This window comes from Eleutherodactylus coqui, chromosome 7 (genome assembly GCF_035609145.1).
Source record: "Eleutherodactylus coqui strain aEleCoq1 chromosome 7, aEleCoq1.hap1, whole genome shotgun sequence".
Taxonomy (NCBI): domain Eukaryota; kingdom Metazoa; phylum Chordata; class Amphibia; order Anura; family Eleutherodactylidae; genus Eleutherodactylus; species Eleutherodactylus coqui.
Window position 1 is genome coordinate 84,903,840 of NC_089843.1, and position 18,477 is coordinate 84,922,316.

The 18,477-nt window shown below is 42.1% G+C and overlaps 1 protein-coding gene across 3 annotated transcripts in view; it reads right to left on the minus strand.

Moving 5' to 3' along the window:
* PPP2R2C (protein phosphatase 2 regulatory subunit Bgamma) overlaps positions 1–18,477 on the minus strand; it is a 158,104-nt gene that overhangs the window by 57,187 nt on the left and 82,440 nt on the right. For all 3 annotated transcript variants that reach the window (XM_066573311.1, XM_066573309.1, XM_066573312.1), the window contains one exon: positions 2,288–2,385. In XM_066573311.1, coding sequence (XP_066429408.1) covers positions 2,288–2,385 — 98 coding nt within the window. The remainder of the gene's footprint in view (positions 1–2,287; positions 2,386–18,477) is intronic.

Below are 18,477 nucleotides of genomic sequence, written 5' to 3' on the forward strand. Positions count from 1 at the left end.
GACATTGGCACATGGAGTGTTGCTCATGGGGATTGTGGGAAAGCGTGAGCATGTCAGAGGTAGCATGACTACATATTGCAGAAACAGTGCTGCAAGTAAGTGAATCCCATGGGGACACAGAGTGGTAAAAAGTAAAAAAAACAAAACAGCAATTTGTATTTAAGTGTAGCCTCCATGTGGTATGAAGGATTTCTAAGTGACTCTTATGTGTAGGGAAATCCATTTAACAACAGGGAGAATAATAATTAATGTAGCATTTTATTGGGCTGTACAGCAGAAGTTGCTAAAATGACATCCTTCCCTCAGATGCATAAAGATTGCTGTCACAGTAGGGTGGCCCATAGAGATATGGCAAAAAATGAAGTGACAGCTATACAGCAAGACACCTTCCCAATTTGTAACATCTGCTAATAGTAATGTTAGGGTAAAGTTTTAGCTTTAAATTCTAACTGTAAGATGGTGGTCAGAATTGATGTATATTATGAGAAATGGCGCCACGCGCAAGATTTCCAATTACACAAGCTACAGCATTAATATTAACAATTTGCCTTTGCAAAACAACCACCATGCTTGACAACATTAAGTATTGATAATGGCATTTGTCCTGACAATCTATACATTTGTGCTGTTCATCCAAAAATACCTCCAAATATATGAAAATAGTCAAAATTACAACACAAATACTTGTCAGTCAGTGCTTAAGGACTAGACAGTAGACCCCTTGGTAATCTGTGTAGGAACAGCCTTGCGATTTGCTTCCACGACTTAAAGCAACACTTGTTTATCTTCTTCGTCATTAGTAAAAAGTCTGAAAATTTGTGATCTTTGAGCCTAACCTAGTCATTGACATAAGGAACTAAAGGCTTGTTAAAAGGAACATAATTAGAGGGTGTCTTGCTTTGTAGTTGGAAGTTGAGTTTTTGGGCCACCCTACTGTCGCAGGGGATGTGACCATGTTCAATTGGCCGGGGTAGAGGCCAGCACAGCACATCTTGATTAAGCTGGCAGAAGCAGCAGCACTCTCACCTCACTCACATGCAGAGGTGCAGCGTGTGCCATACTTGCAAGCAAAGTGGCATTTTTCTATAAAGTTTGCTGGCTGGGATGGTGGGCTGAACATATGCAGTGCCTGTGGGTGCCCAGGGCTACTATAATACACTATCCTACCAAAAGTAATTGGACACCTGAGCAAGAATCAAAAGTAGTATTTATTTCCATATCTTAATACTTAGTGGGGCTCCTTCAGCCCTGATGACATTGGATCCTCGCCATGGTATACTGTCTACTAACGTCTGATACATGTCAGCTGGTATTTTACTCAGTTCATTCTGCAAACGTCTAGCAAGTTCTCTCAAAGAAGATGCAATGGCCGGTCTACAATGGTGCAAGAAGCATCGTCGTTGGACAGTTGAGCAACAGAAGAATGCTCTATGGAGTGATAAACCACACTACTCCATCTTCAAATCAGACGGACATACCTGGGTGTGGAGGATGCCTGGGGAATGCCTTTTGCCTGATTGTCTTGTGCTAACAGGTAAGTACAGTGGAGGTTACGTTATGGTCTAAGCATATTCTACGTGGTTGTAGTGGTAAGAACCATCAATACAGAGATGTACCTTGACGTTCTAGATAATAATGTGCAGCCGACAATATCCTGGGAGTATCCAGTACTTCCAACGTTGGGTTAGGAAATATAGACCGCCTATCTTCTTTGAGAGAAATTGCCAGACGTTTGCAGAATGAATAGAGGCAAACACTAGCTGAAGTGAGATACTAGCACGAAGAGTATCTGATGTCATTAGAGCCGAAGGAGCCCCACTAAGTATTAACATGTGTAAATAAATACTACTTTTAATTCTTACTTACATTTCCAATTACTTTTTGTCGGATAGTGCAAAGTATGTTAGCTGGAAGTTAGTAGACTGTATGCTGTGGGGAGGGGATAATGTGTGTGTGTGGTTGGAAAGGGTGGGTTGAAAGTGTGTTCTGTGGCTAACAGGGTGAAAGTTTGCTAGTGCCTCTCTTTGATATAACTATTTGGTCTACAGATTTTGGGGTGATCCATTTCTAGCAGCACCCCCGCAGGGCAAGTAAATCATTACAACATGCACTGCATGTACTGGATGGACATGTTGGGTCCTCCAGAGCAAGAGATGCTCTTCACAGCTATTATTTGCTTTACCTAATACATGGGGAATCCATGTTGTATTAATGCAGAATGACCTTGTATCGTGTTTAATATTACCCCTTACTCTTTAATATGTAAGTTAATATACCCTGCACATACCTCTGGTTCTCGTTGAAATATTACAACACGACCCCCCTTGTCCCCAGTTGCCAGCAGCTCTCCAGTGTGATTAAACTCAACTGTAGAAATGATATCAGCTGAAAGAGAAAACAGCAGAAGTACAGCATTAAAAATGATATACCAGGTATATATTCCATACTCTAAAGCTTCACTCTTATTCCATAAACCAATATCCTCATTTAGAAGGGGTCTCTGTTGTATTTATCACTGAGGCAGAAAAGTTCCCACTGGAACAAACTTTATCACTGTTGGGAACCACTAATAAATAAAATTTAACTTTTAATAAATAATTAATTAAAATAATGCGCAGCCTGAATATGGTTCAAAAAATTTTTTTCTATGCAATTGAGAACCGGGGTAGTGTTGTATTCGCACAATCAGTCATAGATTAATAGTTCTTGGACTAGTATAGCAAACGTTCAGGATAGTCCAAGATCTGACAGGTGATACGTATATCGCAGCTTATACACTGTGATCACCAATATGTGAGCTTTATTGGATATAGCTCAATTATCCTCAGGCATGGCTCTTGATGCATTGAACCATGTCTGTTGAGATCCAATAGAGCTCACTTACGTCAATTGTAATTTATTAAGTCTAGAGCCAATGGTTATAAATGACTCATATAGAGCTCTATAGAGAGTGGGAGTGCATGTATTAGAGAGCACTCCATTCACAGTCAACTGTAGTGTTATCAGTCATACATTTGTAGCTCTTGGACTAATATGGCATATATTCACACCAGTCCAAGATCTGACAGATAATAGGTATATGACAGCTTATATGCTGTGATCACCAATTTCTGAGTCTCCGTTGGATATAGCTCAGATAACCACAGACAAAGTCACCACCCAGTTCCACTTAAACGTGGAATCCCAAAGGGACAACAAATTAGGGTACGGAGAAACTGCTCCTCTGATAGTGACTTTCTGATAAAATCTAATGAAATGTCTAATCGATTCCTCAACAGGGGTTATCCCCGAGAAGTGGTAGTAGGAGCCATGGACCATGTAAAGAACATCAACAGAAACAATCTTTTGGCCCAAAGGGACCGACAAAGTGGTGACGAGAAGATCAGAGTTGTAGGCACTTATGATGACTGTTCGAGGGAAGTAAGAGGTATATTATCGAAATATTGGCACATTCTCCATCGTGATGGAGACATCTCTGAGTACTTACCCAAAAAACCCCTCATTACCTATAGAAGGGGACGAAATCTGGGAGACCGTTTAGTCCACAGTCATCTAACCCCTTCTACATCCACAACTACATGGCTCAATTCTGATTTACCCAAAGGTTCTTATCCCTGTTCGGGCTGTAAGGCTTGTAAGTTTATGAAGCGTGGTACAATATTCACCAGCTCATCTACAGGCCGTGAGTACAGAATCAGGGAATTTATCAATTGCCGATCCACAGGTGTCGTGTACAAGGCGACCTGTCCCTGCCCCCTCGACTATGTTGGGAAAACAATTCAACAACTGCGACGACGTGTCTTGGGACACGTCGGCAACATAGATCGAGGGGAGCATACAAGTCTGGCCACCCACATCAGGGAATGTCACAACAACGATCCCAATGTGGTAAAATTTCAGGGAATAGAGATCATCAGGGAAAATGGCAGAAGAGGCAATCGGGACCGGAGACTGCTTCAAAAGGAGACCCAGTGGATATATCGTCTGGAGTCATGTAGTCCAAAGGGACTAAATGAACAACAATCATATGTTTCATTTATCTAAGCTATTCAAACATCACACGATCAATGCTGATCAATAATATGGTCCCATATTTGAAGAAGGGACTAACATGTACAACAATCATATGTTTTATCTACTTAAAACTATATGAACACCATGTGATCAATATTGATCAATACTATGATCCCATATCTGAATGTTCCATCGATACAATGAAAGGGATGGAACAATAATAAACCCCAAAATAGGGGACACAAAGGGATTATGAAAAACTGCTGTAATATGAAATAAAATATGTGATGAAATATGAAATATGTGATGACATTCTAGACCTTTGCATTTGTCCATTACACAACCAGAGAGTATTACATCACCAATCATTGCATCAGAATGCCTTAATGCCTCATATGTCTCCTTATATACCTAAAACAAGCCTCAAGACATATATGTAGCAACAGGGAATCTATAAGGAATAGATAAAGAAGAGAGTACATGCAGTCGTGGGAAATACAAACGTAGAAGACATGAGTTATAAAGTATACCCATGTACTTATACCTGCATTAATGTTACACCAAACGTATCCATGAACTCTCTACAGTATGTCCCTATCCCTGCTGCATCAAGCAGAATCGGTGCCATTAAATCTCATCAAGAGTACTGTGAGCTAATTATGCTCTGAACACCTACATTGCGAGTCACACACTGCTTGGTTTAAGCTTTAATTGTAAGTATACATCACAAATAAATGAGAACACTAAATCGTTTAAACATCAGCCCTGTGGGGAATATAAGTCTCCAGAACGGCGTCCGGCCCCCTCTCCTGCTGTCCCGTGCGCTCCGTTACCATGGCACCGTCGCGCCCTCCGTGTCAGCCGGCGGCGCTCTCCGCTGGTTGGCAATGGTTGGCAAACGGGCCTTGGCGGCGAGTGCGCATGCGCGGACCGCCGTAACAACGCGATACTTCTCAGGAGGTGTGTGTGTGCTGCCTGCCGTTCATTGGCTGCAGGGGACGCTCCCCCTGTTAGGGTGGGCGTGGCTTTGGCCTTATATACCCGTGAGAACGGGCCACATACCATCTATGCTCAGATCTTTACAGCCGAGAGGCTGCATGCTTGTCCTCCTCTAACAACCACCCTGATGAAGCAATAGCTTATATCTTATTGCGGAAACGCGTTGGTGGCAGGCAAAAGGAGATGACTTTGAAACTTTAGACAGCATCTCCTTTAATGAATGAGGAATATGGGATAATTTTTAAAAAACAAAAAACATCCCATTCCTCCTATTATCCTTTTCTTTTACTAAGAAGAGCTTTTTTTTGCCTAGAAATCACGGGCAGAAAATATAGCTCTCTTACAAATCTGGAAGGCATTAATCACAACATAGCTACTATGCTTAGTGATATTATCCTGTACAACCAGATAGGGTAACGCACATTAGCACAACAGCTCACTGTGAATGGAGTGCTTTTCAATATATGCACCCCCACTTTCTACAGAGCTCTATATGAGTTAGGCATAGTCACTGGCTCTAGATTTAGAGAACTATAAGTGATATAAGTGAGTACTAATGGATCTCAACAGATATTGTCTATTGCATCAATGACAATGTCTGTGGTTATCTGAGCTATATCCAACGGAGACTCAGAAATTGGTGATCACAGCATATAAGCTGTCATATACCTATTATCTGTCAGATCTTGGACTGGTGTGAATATATGCCATATTAGTCCAAGAGCTACAAATGTATGACTGATAACACTACAGTTGACTGTGAATGGAGTGCTCTCTAATACATGCACTCCCACTCTCTATAGAGCTCTATATGAGTCATTTATAACCATTGGCTCTAGACTTAATAAATTACAATTGACGTAAGTGAGCTCTATTGGATCTCAACAGACATGGTTCAATGCATCAAGAGCCATGCCTGAGGATAATTGAGCTATATCCAATAAAGCTCACATATTGGTGATCACAGTGTATAAGCTGCGATATACGTATCACCTGTCAGATCTTGGACTATCCTGAACGTTTGCTATACTAGTCCAAGAACTATTAATCTATGACTGATTGTGCGAATACAACACTACCCCGGTTCTCAATTGCATAGAAAAAAATTTTTTGAACCATATTCAGGCTGCGCATTATTTTAATTAATTATTTATTAAAAGTTAAATTTTATTTATTAGTGGTTCCCAACAGTGATAAAGGGTCTCTGTTGTAGACTTGTTATTGCCCCTATTGGGACACTGTATACTCATGGCGTAATGTTCTGACATAACATTACGCCATGACAGTAATGACCTCTAGGACCCCCAGTGACCATGAGATAGCATTTCTCCTGCCCCACCTGTCCATAGGTTGTGCATGGTATTTCAGGTCTCCCAGTAAATTGGGCTGAGCTTCAATACCAGATACAACCTATGTAAAGGTGTGGTACTGTCTTCGGAGGAAAGCAGACATGTTTTTCTATTCCTGTGCAACCCCTTTAAGCATTCAGCGTCAGTATTGTATTTCTGTGCATAGCAATGCCCTCTGTACATGGGATTGCAATATAGCCCTAGCCAAATGAATGAGGGTAGGGGCATAGCTATAGGGGGGAGCAGTTGCCCCTCCATCACATACGAAGACACCAGTATTCTAAATAGCACATAGTAGGTAAGGGGCCCTGTTACAGAATCTGCATTAGGGCCCTAGAGCTTCTAGTTACACCTCTGAATGAGGGTCTTTTATAAGTTCCTGCACAGCGGGTGGGCTGTAGCATTGCTGTGCACATACAGTAAGTATTCTGAAGAAGTCAAAGTACTTAAACAGCTTGTATTTAATTTCATATTTGCTAAACAGCGGGGTCCTGCTTCACCTAGCCACTGATAACTATGTGATCCTGCAATACAATGGATAGATAAATTGTGCATCCAGCATATCAATACATCAATACGTCTTACAATGAACAGATATTGCCACAGAGTCCAGTTAAATACACTATTTGGTTTCCACATAGTGTCATATAGTTCCCAGACAAACAGCATATCTATTGGCCATAGAGTATTACATTGATTGTCCAGATAAACTGTGCGTCCATACTAGAGCCAACCACAATTGCGCAGAAGTAATATTTTCAACCGACCACTTCTGAACTTTGCTTTTTGCATCCTGTAAAACTATTAAGGTCTCAGGTGACACATTACTATTAACCACTGAGGTGTTCCAAGTCTGTTTTTGTATTACTTATTAAAATCAATTTGGTGAAATGCAATATCAAACACTATTGATGCATTTGCAGTGGATCGTATTCGGCTTGGACAGCAAATTCTCCCACTTTAACATGCTGGGAGAATACGCAAATATGGACTGAAAAGATGAGGTGTAGAATTCAGGGGTTCCATTTTTTTTCGGACTTGAAGAACTGTAGAAGTGTAGATACTTGGAGGAATTTGCAAAATTCTAAGGGGTTTATTGCAGACTCCAGGTGTATACAGATAAAACAGGCAAAAGTTTGGGCTGGTGGCTCTTCATCAAGCAGTAGAAGAGCCGGGGCCGATGGTTGCAGAAGGAGCCGGTTCCTCTGCATGGCTGTATAAAGGGCCTGAAACATTGCCTGCTTTATCGTTATCTGGAGTCTTCAATAAACCCCTAAGAATTTTGCAAGTTGCTCCGTGTGTGCTGCCCAATGTCTACATCCCTCAGACATGCAGGTCATAAGGAGTCTCATTGCTTACTGTGATGGAAATGCAATGCTAAGCTCAAATCAAATTATAGCATTAATCAAATGTTAGTAAACTGTTTGCATTGTATCCATATAATACTGTTGTATATAATTGCCATATTATTATTTATCGTACATTCAGTAAAGTATTGTTTGTTCAACTGAACTGCTGTAAAGCCTCTCCATCACTGGCATCATATCCTACAACCAGGACTCAGTGTATGAGGGGTCCATGGGTCACAGTAACAACATAAGTAGGGGTGAAATGCAATAATAGGAGATTAAGGGGCAGGCCCAAGTTCAGCTATCAGCTTCAATATGTTTTTTGGTTCCCTCTGCCCAATACTGGCTAAACATGCCACAAGTTGAACCTTCTTCTATAAGATCTAATGAAACATGGTGATTCGGCTTTATAGTCTCTCTAGAATCCAATAGCAGCTGGCGACATAAAGGTGGACAGATAACGACACCCCAGCTAAAAGGCAGCAGCTCATGTTAATTAGACACAATGCATCGTCTAATGGTGCTTTATAGATCTCAATTATCATGCTTTGCAAAACGGAAGCCTGAAACATCTGCACAGCTATTCTCTGCTGGGATGTCATTTGCCATTCACACTGTTAAACAAAGACTGAAAATCAAGGATGAAGAGTGAAGATTCATAAAAATATGTTTTAGGAAGCTGATTAGCTTTCTGTCAGTGCTCTAATTTTATTTTAGGATCTTCTGTCACATTCTTTTAGGCATAAGTCTCATTCTATTTATCACTAAAGAGATGGGATTTCTATTTTTTGATTAAACTTACTTCACAATTAAACTTATTCAGCTGTTCCTTAGTCTCTTCCACAGTTAACATTGTTGGATGACAACCACTAATAGCATCCATTTCAGTACCCACAGGGGTTGATATAAGGTCTTGTATGGCAGGTGTGGCCAGAGTTTTTGCTAAGCAAGCAACATTTTTAAAGGGGACCTATCACATCCCCACAGCACTCTAAAGTAAGTTATGGTACTGTTAAGGGACGTGAAGGGTATTTTTTATACTCACCAGCTCCCGCGATCCAGCGATGTTCCCTTCTGAAGTTGACACACAGCACGAAAATCCGACTTTTTTAGAGTCCTATGCGTGTTCTCATATACTGGAAGCTCTATGGGAAAGCACGCATACAGAACTCTCCAAAAAGTCAGATTTTCATGTTGGGCTCCGGCTTTTGAAGGGGACACCGTTGGAACCACGGAGTGGGTGAGTATAAAAAATACCTGTCACGTCCCCTAACAGTACCATAACATAGTTTATAGTGCTGTGGGATGTGACAGGTTTCCTTTAATAGAGCCCGAGCCATCTGATCTACCAACCATTGATGAAAGCCTACCTGTGTAAAGTGAAAAGAGCAAAGCATTCTGGAAGATTGCAATGTGGTCATAATGTTCCTGAATGCAAAGAAATTAGGATCTTAGTGTGCCAACCTCTGTGCCTGTCACAAAAGCAAACACTACTGTCAATGATGGCCTCGGTAGAGCTGTATGCCCGCCTTAGTAGAGACACCAGTTTGAGTACCATTGCTGCCTAAGAGAAGGAAAGGCCAGTTGGCAAAAAAGCACAAAGATTTGATCACTGAGCAGCGGGAAAACATCGCCTGGTCAGGGGAATCCAGATTTCTGTTGCACGACACTGATGGGAGGGTCAGAATTTGGCACTAGTAGCATGAATCAATCAACCCTTCCTATTAGCTGTTCAGAACATGTCAGTACCTCCATCTAATTTTCAGCAACTACGAGAAGCTTCCTGTCTGCATGGGCAGCATTTCTGCAGAACGATTTCATGCCACATTGAATCGCTGTGGTTCTGAAGGCCAAAGGATGTCCATCACACTACTAGATAAGTCTCTCTAATAAAGTAGGCATTCAGTGTAGATGCCCCATAAAAGCATGCACTAACCACAAATGCCCCCCAAATGGTATGCCACAAAGGATCCCATTATGGTATACAATTACAGATTTTTCAAAAACACAGTAGTATGTCAGCCACAGATGCCCCAATATGTAAGCCGGCCACAGATACCTTCAAAAAATAAGCCAGTAATAGATTCCTTCAAAATAGTAAATCAGCCTCAGATGCCGCCATAATATGTAACCCCCTCTTACTACTGCTATGCCATAGTCTGTGATGCTCTGTCTCATTTTTCAGTTTTGAAACTGCCAACTAAGCATAAAAGTGGGCACTAGGCCTATGTAGGAGTATGATGTTTGGATTTTACACCATGGTCCCATATACATATAGGTCCTATGCACTTGTACTTGTCAGAAACAGTGGATGTGGACCAGTTTTGCTACATACTGGTTTGACTTTGGGCCAAATCTAGAGGCGACACCTGAAGAGCCCAGGGCTTCACCCTTTCACCCCACCAGTCAGAATCTGGGCTTCATTCTGGCATCCCTGGTCATTACACTAGAAATGGTACCAGTTATATGGCTGTTGATACAACTACATGCCAAGGTGCGGTACCTGAGTTTGTGAACAGAGGAACAGTCAGAGGAGTCTGGGATTGAGGCAGGCAGGATTAACTTCAAAATCTGGAACAGCCCAGAGGTCATGGCACACAGAGTAGGTTCAGCATGGTGCAAGCAGGCCAGGAATCGGTACAGGCAACACATGGGAAAATGGTCTACAAGGCGAGGTCAGGAGTGGAGAATGCAAACAAGTCAGGGGAAAGCCAGAATAAGTAACCAGGAAATCGGAACATTAGAATCACCTTTAGCTGAATAAGGAGACCTAAAGCTTAGGGGGGAAGTGTGATATTTTCAGAGGTGCTCCAGGATTGGGGTAAACCAAAATACAGGATGCACAATGCCCCTTTATGACTGCAGGTGTCTGAGTGCACATGCCCTTCAGGCAGTAGAGAGAGGCTGATAGGAGGCTGACGCACAGTGTCTGCCATGACAGGAGGAGAGGTGCGGCCGCGAACCATAACTCTACTGATTCTTAAGGAATTTTTCCGCTCCTGTAATTTAAAAAGGAATAACCAGCCAGTCCAAGAAATCTACTGGTTACAGATCAGTACATTACAGTATTTGGCTCCCATTGTTGCATGACAAATAAGGGCCCTTTTACATGGAATGGGAACGTTCTGGCCCGCTCGCCTCAATTCACAGTAAATAGGCAGTCATTCATAGATAGATGACTGCCTGTTTACATGGGACAAACATCAATTAGTCTTTATACATGTACAACCTGAACCACAGACAATAAGAGAACGAATATTGTTCATTATTCAGTCCATGCATGCTGGATGTGGGAATCTGAACAATTTATCAGCCCGTGTAAAAGGGAAATAAGGGCGGCTTCACACGAACGTATGCTTAAAAACGCTTGCCTCAGGTTGATGGGGTTGATTTGCGCAAGCATCTGCGCAGAGTACTGTACTTTTTGCACACGCAGGGCCAGTTCACATGACACAAACCCATTCCATGGATTAAAAGGATATTTAGCCGAATGAGGTCCAGGTGTGTTTTTTTCCCCTGTGGTTTTGTGAAGTGTTTCATGCATCCCTTTCCATATTTGCGCACCTCCAATAGACGTCTATGGAGACTTTTTCTGCACAAGAGCAGGTTCTATTTTATTCCACGCACGCAAAACACGCTCATGAGAATGAATCCATTGACTTCAATGGGTTCTGTTTTCTGTGCATTGCATGCATATATTTAATGTGTGCAAAAGCAGGCGCAAATTTGGTCGTGTGAAGAAGCCCTAAGTCTGCATTGTTATGCAGAGGTACATGTTCCATGTATAGAGCTCCCTTTCTCGATCCTTATCAATCCAATGCACTAATAAGTTGGTGAAACGCCTGCGGTGGACATTTGACCCTACAAACGGGTAATCTGCTCCAGTAGACGCTGGGATGGCCCGCACAGCGGCTTCAGTCTTGCTCTATTTTCGCTTCCTATGTGTTTCATCATGTAGTGCTCATCATAAAACTAGGATAATACACTTTTGCTTTGCGCAGGTAAGATCTATTGCGCTGTATTCTCGTAAATCAGTTTTTCCAGTATGAACACAGGTGGGTTTGTTTTATGGTATCTTTGATTATCAGCTTTGAAGAGAATTTTGATGATTTTTGTGTACAAGGTAACAATCTTCATGAGTGATTCTAAAGGGTGTGATTTGTTATCCTGCCTATTGATATGTAAATTGAAAGTGTTTTGCATCATTGCTATCCAAAATTAATACTTTTATGCTGGAGAGGGAAGCAAATTGCATTTTAATGTCTTTTGTAGAGCATGATATTGCAAATGTTCCAAACGATGCTGCTTTCTGGTAATGTACCGTATAATCCTTTATATAAGGCTATGGTGTTAAAAACAAGAGTGTTACCATCAGGATAGTTGTATGGTGTCTATTGTTGAGTCCATAATGTATCAAGCACCCATTTTAATTTTGTCATGCCATGAATGAATTGAACTTATGAATTGATCATACGGATGCACGATCCTGCCAAATGTGATTGGACGAGCAAGAGTCTAAAGTAATATTTATTTACATATACTAATACTTAGTTGGGCTCCTTTGGCCCAAATGACATCGGATACTTTCCATGGTATACTGTCCACTAACGTCTGATACATTTCAGCTGGTATTTCCTTCAATTCATACTGCAAACAGCTGGTGAGTTCTCTCAAAGAAGATGGACGCTGTTCATATTTTCTGCCCTAATGTTTCAGTTCATACCAAAGATGTTCATTAGGGTTCAGGTTGGGACTCTGTGCAGCCGGTCCAACCGTGGAACATCCATACCTCAATTAATGTAAAACAGGGTTGGATTTGTGGCAAGGTACATTGTCTTATAGGAAGTATTGCTGACCATTCCCAGAGTATTACCACATTGTCAGCAGCAGATTATTGTCTAGAACGACAATTCAACCAAGTGATCAAGACAGTGCCACGCAAAACATCCCCAGATCATAACAGAACCTCCGCTGCACTTAACTGTTGGCTCAAGACACTCAGCAAAAGGCATTGCCCAGACATCTTCCATACTCAGGTATGTCCATCTGATTTGAAGATGAGAGTAGCATGATTCATCACTCCATAGAACATTCTTCCATTACTCAATTGCCTAATACGGACACTCATCTTAGACGTATTAATGTATCTTTCTTGAGACAACTTGTCAGAGGTTTGCAGGATGAATGGAGGGAAATACCAGCTGAAGTATATCAGAAGTTAGTAGAAAGTATGCCACAGAGAGTATCCCATTTCATTAGGGCCAAAGGAGACCTCACTAAGTATAACATATGTCAGTAATACTACTTTTAATTCTTGCTCAGGTCTTCAATTACTTTTGGTAGGATAGTGTAGTCTTTGTTGACCTGGAAATGCATTGTTTTGCCCAGTCTTTCTAGAACTCTGAGCCATACAGCATGCTATGAATCTCCAGGCCAGCATCTGTCATGCTTCAAGGCTCTGTTCTTTCCACTATTTAATTTACAATTTTCACTTTGCATCCTCCTGCCCGTCTCTGTTTGATATCTGTTTCAGCCCTGTTTTCAATAATTTAATCACGAGGGGACAGGTCACTGCCTCCAACATGCTTGCACTGCAAAGACTGAAGTCGGCAGCTTTTCTACAACATATTTGTGTAAAATCTGCATCAAAATTAATAGAATTTTAGTGTCATATTGCAAACATGGCAAAATATGCTGCTTTCTTGTAATGTACCTTACAATCCTTTATATAAGGCTATGGCATTACAAACCATCAGGGTAGTTACATAGTGTCTATTGTTGAGCTGAAGGGGGGCCTGGATACTCTACTGTTAAAGGAGTCTCAGAGATAAGAGAGAAATTGGTGGGCATAGCTAGAGGAAGGGGTCTGAAGGGGCATGTCTATGAAGGGGCACCAACATACCGCAATCTGTTTTGGCCCAGATATTTAGATACAGGGGTAGGGCTGTGTAATGAGTTCTGTTCTGGGTGAAGGAAAGCCCAGAAACTACTTAAGATTCAACTTACTGCTGATAGTGATCATAATGGATTGGGCTCCATTTCAATTTTTACTATAGGGCCCTATGGTTACTTCTAACATCACCAAATAAAATTGAACTTATGAGTTGCTCATACACTATTTAAATACTTAAAGGGGTTGTCCCGAGGCAGCAAGTGGGTCTGTACACTTCTGCATGGCCATAATAATGCACTTTGTAATGTACATTGTGCATTAATTATGAGCCATGCAGAAGTTATAAAAAGTTTTATACTTACCTGTTCCGTTGCTGGCGTCCTCGTCTCCATGGTGCCGACTAATTTTCGCCCTCCGATGGCCAAATTAGCCGCGCTTGCGCAGTCCGGGTCTTCTGCAGTCTTCTATGGGGCTCCGTGTAGCTCCGTGTAGCTCCGCCCCGTCACGTGCCGATTCCAGCCAATCAGGAGGCTGGAATCGGCAGTGGACCGCACAGAAGAGCTGCGGTCCACGGAGGAAGAGGCCATCTTCAGCGGTGAGTAGAGAAGTCACCGGAGCGCGGGGATTCAGGTAAGCGCTCCGGTGAGCTTTCTTTACCTCCCTGCATCGGGGTTGTCTCGCGCCGAACGGGGGGGGGGTTGAAAAAAAAAAAAACCCGTTTCGGCGCGGGACAACCCCTTTAATGGGGCCTTCTTTGGCCCTAATAACATTGGATACTCTCTGTGGCATACTTTCTACTAACATCTGATACACTTCAGCTGGTATTTGCCTCCATTCATCCTGCAAACATCTGGCAAGTTCTCTCAAAGAAGATGGATGTTGTTTAGATTTTCTGACTTGACCTTGCAGTTTGTCGCAAAGTTGTTCAGTAGAGTTCAGGTTGGGACTCTGTGCAGCCAGTCAAAGTGTTGAACATCCATATCCTCAAACCAACATGTTCATGGTTCTTACCACTGCAGCTAATGGACTGAGACCATGCCATGTAAAACATTCCCTGACCATAGTGGAACCTTCACAGTACTTAACAGTAGCCACAACACACTCAGGCAAAAGCCGTTCCCCACATCCAGGCCCATACATTTGATTTGAAAATGGATTAGTGCGATTCGCCCATTCCATAGAATGTTTTTCTATTGCTCAACTGTCCAATGACAACACTCTTTGAATTTTGTGGGCAAATGCATCTTCTTTGCCAGACATTTGCAGGATGAATGGAGGGAAACACCAGCTGAAGAGTATCAAATGTTAATAGAAAGTATACCACGGAGAGTATCCCATGTCATTAGGCCCAAAGAAAACCCCACGAAGCTTTAACAATCCTACTTTTGATTCTTACTTAGGTGTCCATTTATTTTTTGCATTATAGTGTAGCCTGTGTTGACCTGGAAATGTATTGCTTTGCCTAATTTTGACTAAAATTCTGGGACATTAGCTACGAAGCTCCACGGGCCAACATCTGTCATGTTTCAAAGTTCTATAGTTTCCAATGTTTTATTTGCATTTTTCAGTTTGCATCCTCCTGTTTGATATCTATTTCAGCCCTATTTCAATACTTTAGTCACGAAGCGACAGGTCACTGCCTCCAACATGCTGATACTGCAAAGATCTAAGTCTACTGCATTTCTACACCATATCCGTGGCAAATCTGCTTCAAAATTAGCATGTAAAGCTGCCTCCATAAGATTAGCATACTACGGCTATTGTCATTGTGTCTGATATGATTGGCTACAGAGCATATTAGCCTGGCCCGCTTCGTGTTGCATGGGACAGAATAGGCCACATGGCGCACCGCAAGCCGCTGTAAAATTCTGGACCAAAATCAACAGGCTACTATGGATGCAGAATTCTACATCAAATCCCCAGTTAGACCTTAGGCAGCTTTCTATTAAAGAGTTTGCACAGAATTACAAAAACATGGTTTCTTTCTATCAACTCTTTACCTGTCCACAGGTTTTGTCTGGTATTGCAGTTCAGTTCCATTCCCTTTAACGAAGCCTAGCTGCAATATCAAGAATGTACATAGAAATGGACCAAAGGGGTGCAGGATATCAAACAAGCCACTACCAAAAAACTTGCCGCACAGATAACCACAGGGATAACTGTCATTTATATTCCTCTATCTATGACAGAAGGGTTTGACTAGTGACTGACGCCACAATATCCCTTGCCACACTTTTCTTACATATACCCAACCTCTCCCTTGCCTCGTAGTCCAACTATGGTATTTCGAACCTAGAAGACTTTCTGTATTTTCAGACTCTCATTTAGTTCCCTTCCAGTTCTTGTCCAACTCATTTCACCTTCCATCCACTAAGTTCTAGAAGAACAAACAAATTCAACATTTTGCCAAGTCCAAACTACTCCATAACCCTCCTTGAACAAGTGGCTTCATTTTTTTCAGCTTCTACGCAGAGCTAAACTAAAGGTACAAAACTATTCTACAAGATCCTTTCCAAACATATTTCGCTCACTAAAACTGCTAATATTTTGAATTGGGAAAAAGATTTTAAAAGAGCTTTTTTGGAACATCAATGGAACTTTGCAATCTCCTGGACTCCTAAAGCTACTAATTGTGCGAACCATAAAGAACAATATTTAAAGGTGCTAACTAGATGGTGTTATACCCCACTGAAACTATAAAATATATTCTAATGCCTCACTGTTGTGTTGGAGATATTGCAGCTCAATAGGATCTCCATTTCCTACGCTCCCCCCCATTGTAGGACTGGGGTCAGCTTAAATCTCCAAATTGTATATCTTAATCTGGACACATCTTTCTGGCTCTTTAATCCTAGGCGGGAAAGATCTCTACTACTTCATATCCTATTTACTGGACCCCTTCACAATAGTAAAATTGTCTACATCTGTGAGATACTTCTAAAGTTATTATCCTTATCTCTTCTCCCCTTCCTGTTTCCCTCCCCCTCATCTCCCTTTTGATTTTCTCCTAAAGTTGCTACAGTGCATATGAAGTGTTGATGAATGTTAATTAGAAATGAGCGAGCGTACTCGGAAAAGCACTACTCGCTCGAGTAATTTGCTTTATCCGAGTATTGCTGTGCTCGTCCCTGAAGATTTGGGTGCCGCTGCAGCTGACAGGTGAGTCGCAGCGGGGAGCAGGGGAGAGCGGGCGGGAGAGAGGGAGAGAAAGATCTCCCCTCCGTTCCTCCCCGCTCCGTGCCGGCACCCGAATCTTCAGACCCGAGCACAGCGATACTCGGATAAAGCAAATTACTCGAGCGAGTAGTGCTTTTCCGAGAACGCTCGCTCATCTCTAATGTTAATCAATACACACTTGCGTTAATTTTGCAATGTAAATTTTTTTGGACATGCCAATAAAAATCCAAAGCTCAAAATAGGATATGGTCTTGTAAGTTTCTAAGACCATTCTGGGTGAACATACAAGCGTTGCTACAAGTTCCATGCTCCAATGGTCCCAAATTCACTTTATTACTGATGGGGATAGACGAAATTCTTGCAATTAATAGAATACTTTCTTCATAGATACTACATGCCGCAAAGGTTACATTAGCTAGAAATTGGAAGCCCCCCATCATGCCCTCATTATTTGAAATCAGCAGAGTTGTATCCTCTACCTGCCTTCATGAAAAATGATTGCCTATCAAGCATTTGGATGCCCTGGATACAACCATTTCCATTTTTACAATAATTCTAAGCTATAGGCCAATAAAGTCCTTTGCTCTTTAATAAGATGACATACCTCCCTTTTCTATTATTTATAAATTGTTCTTTATTAACGTTCTGTAACTTTCATTGTTAATTTAGGCTGAAGCCAGGATGTGTTTTTCCTCTTCAGTTTTGATATTCAGGCCCTTGCCCATGTAATGTCAGTTATCTCATTAGATCACGTACTTTATGTATAATGCAACTGGAGCAAGTTCAAAGAAGAGCTACCAGGATAGTAAGCGGTCTGCAAATCATGTCCTATGAGGAAGGGTTAAAGGATCTGGGAATGTTTAGCTTGCAAACAAGAAGGCTGAGTGGAGACTTAAAGGGGTGGTCTCGCGAAAGCAAGTGGGTCTATACACTTCTGTATGGCCATATTAATGCACTTTGTAATATACATCGTGCATTAAATATGAGCCATACAGAAGTTATTCACTTACCTGCTCCGTTGCTAGCGTCCCCGTTGCCATGGTTCCGTCTAACTTCGGTGTCTTCTTGCTTTTTTAGACGCGCTTGCGCAGATGCATCTTCTCCCTTCGGCTGGTCTTGGAAGCATCGGCGTTTTGGCTCCGCCCCTTTTTCGCGTCATCGCGTAGCTCCGCCCCCGTCATGTGCCGATTCCAGCCAATCAGGAGGCTGGAACCGGCACACGTCATGGGGCGGAGCTACGCGATGATGCGTACAAGGGGGCGGAGCCAAAATGCCGATACTGCCGAGCGGAGCCGAAGGGAGAAGAAGGGAGAAGACGGATCTGCGCAAGCGCGTCTAAAAAGGCAAGAAGACACCGAAATTAGACGGAACCATGGCGACGGGGACGCTAGCAACGGAGCAGGTAAGTGAATAACTTCTGTATGGCTCATATTTAATGCACGATGTATATTACAAAGTGCATTAATATGGCCATACAGAAGTGTATAGACCCACTTGCTTTCGCGAGACCACCCCTTTAATAGCTGTCTACAAATATCTGAAGGGCTGTCACAGTGCAGAGGGATCAGCCCTATTCTCATTTGTACAAGGAAAGACTAGAAGCAATGGGATGAAACTGAAAGGGAGGAGACACAGATTAGATATTAGACAGTGAGGTGATCAATGAGTGGAACAGGTTACCACAGGAGGTGGTGAG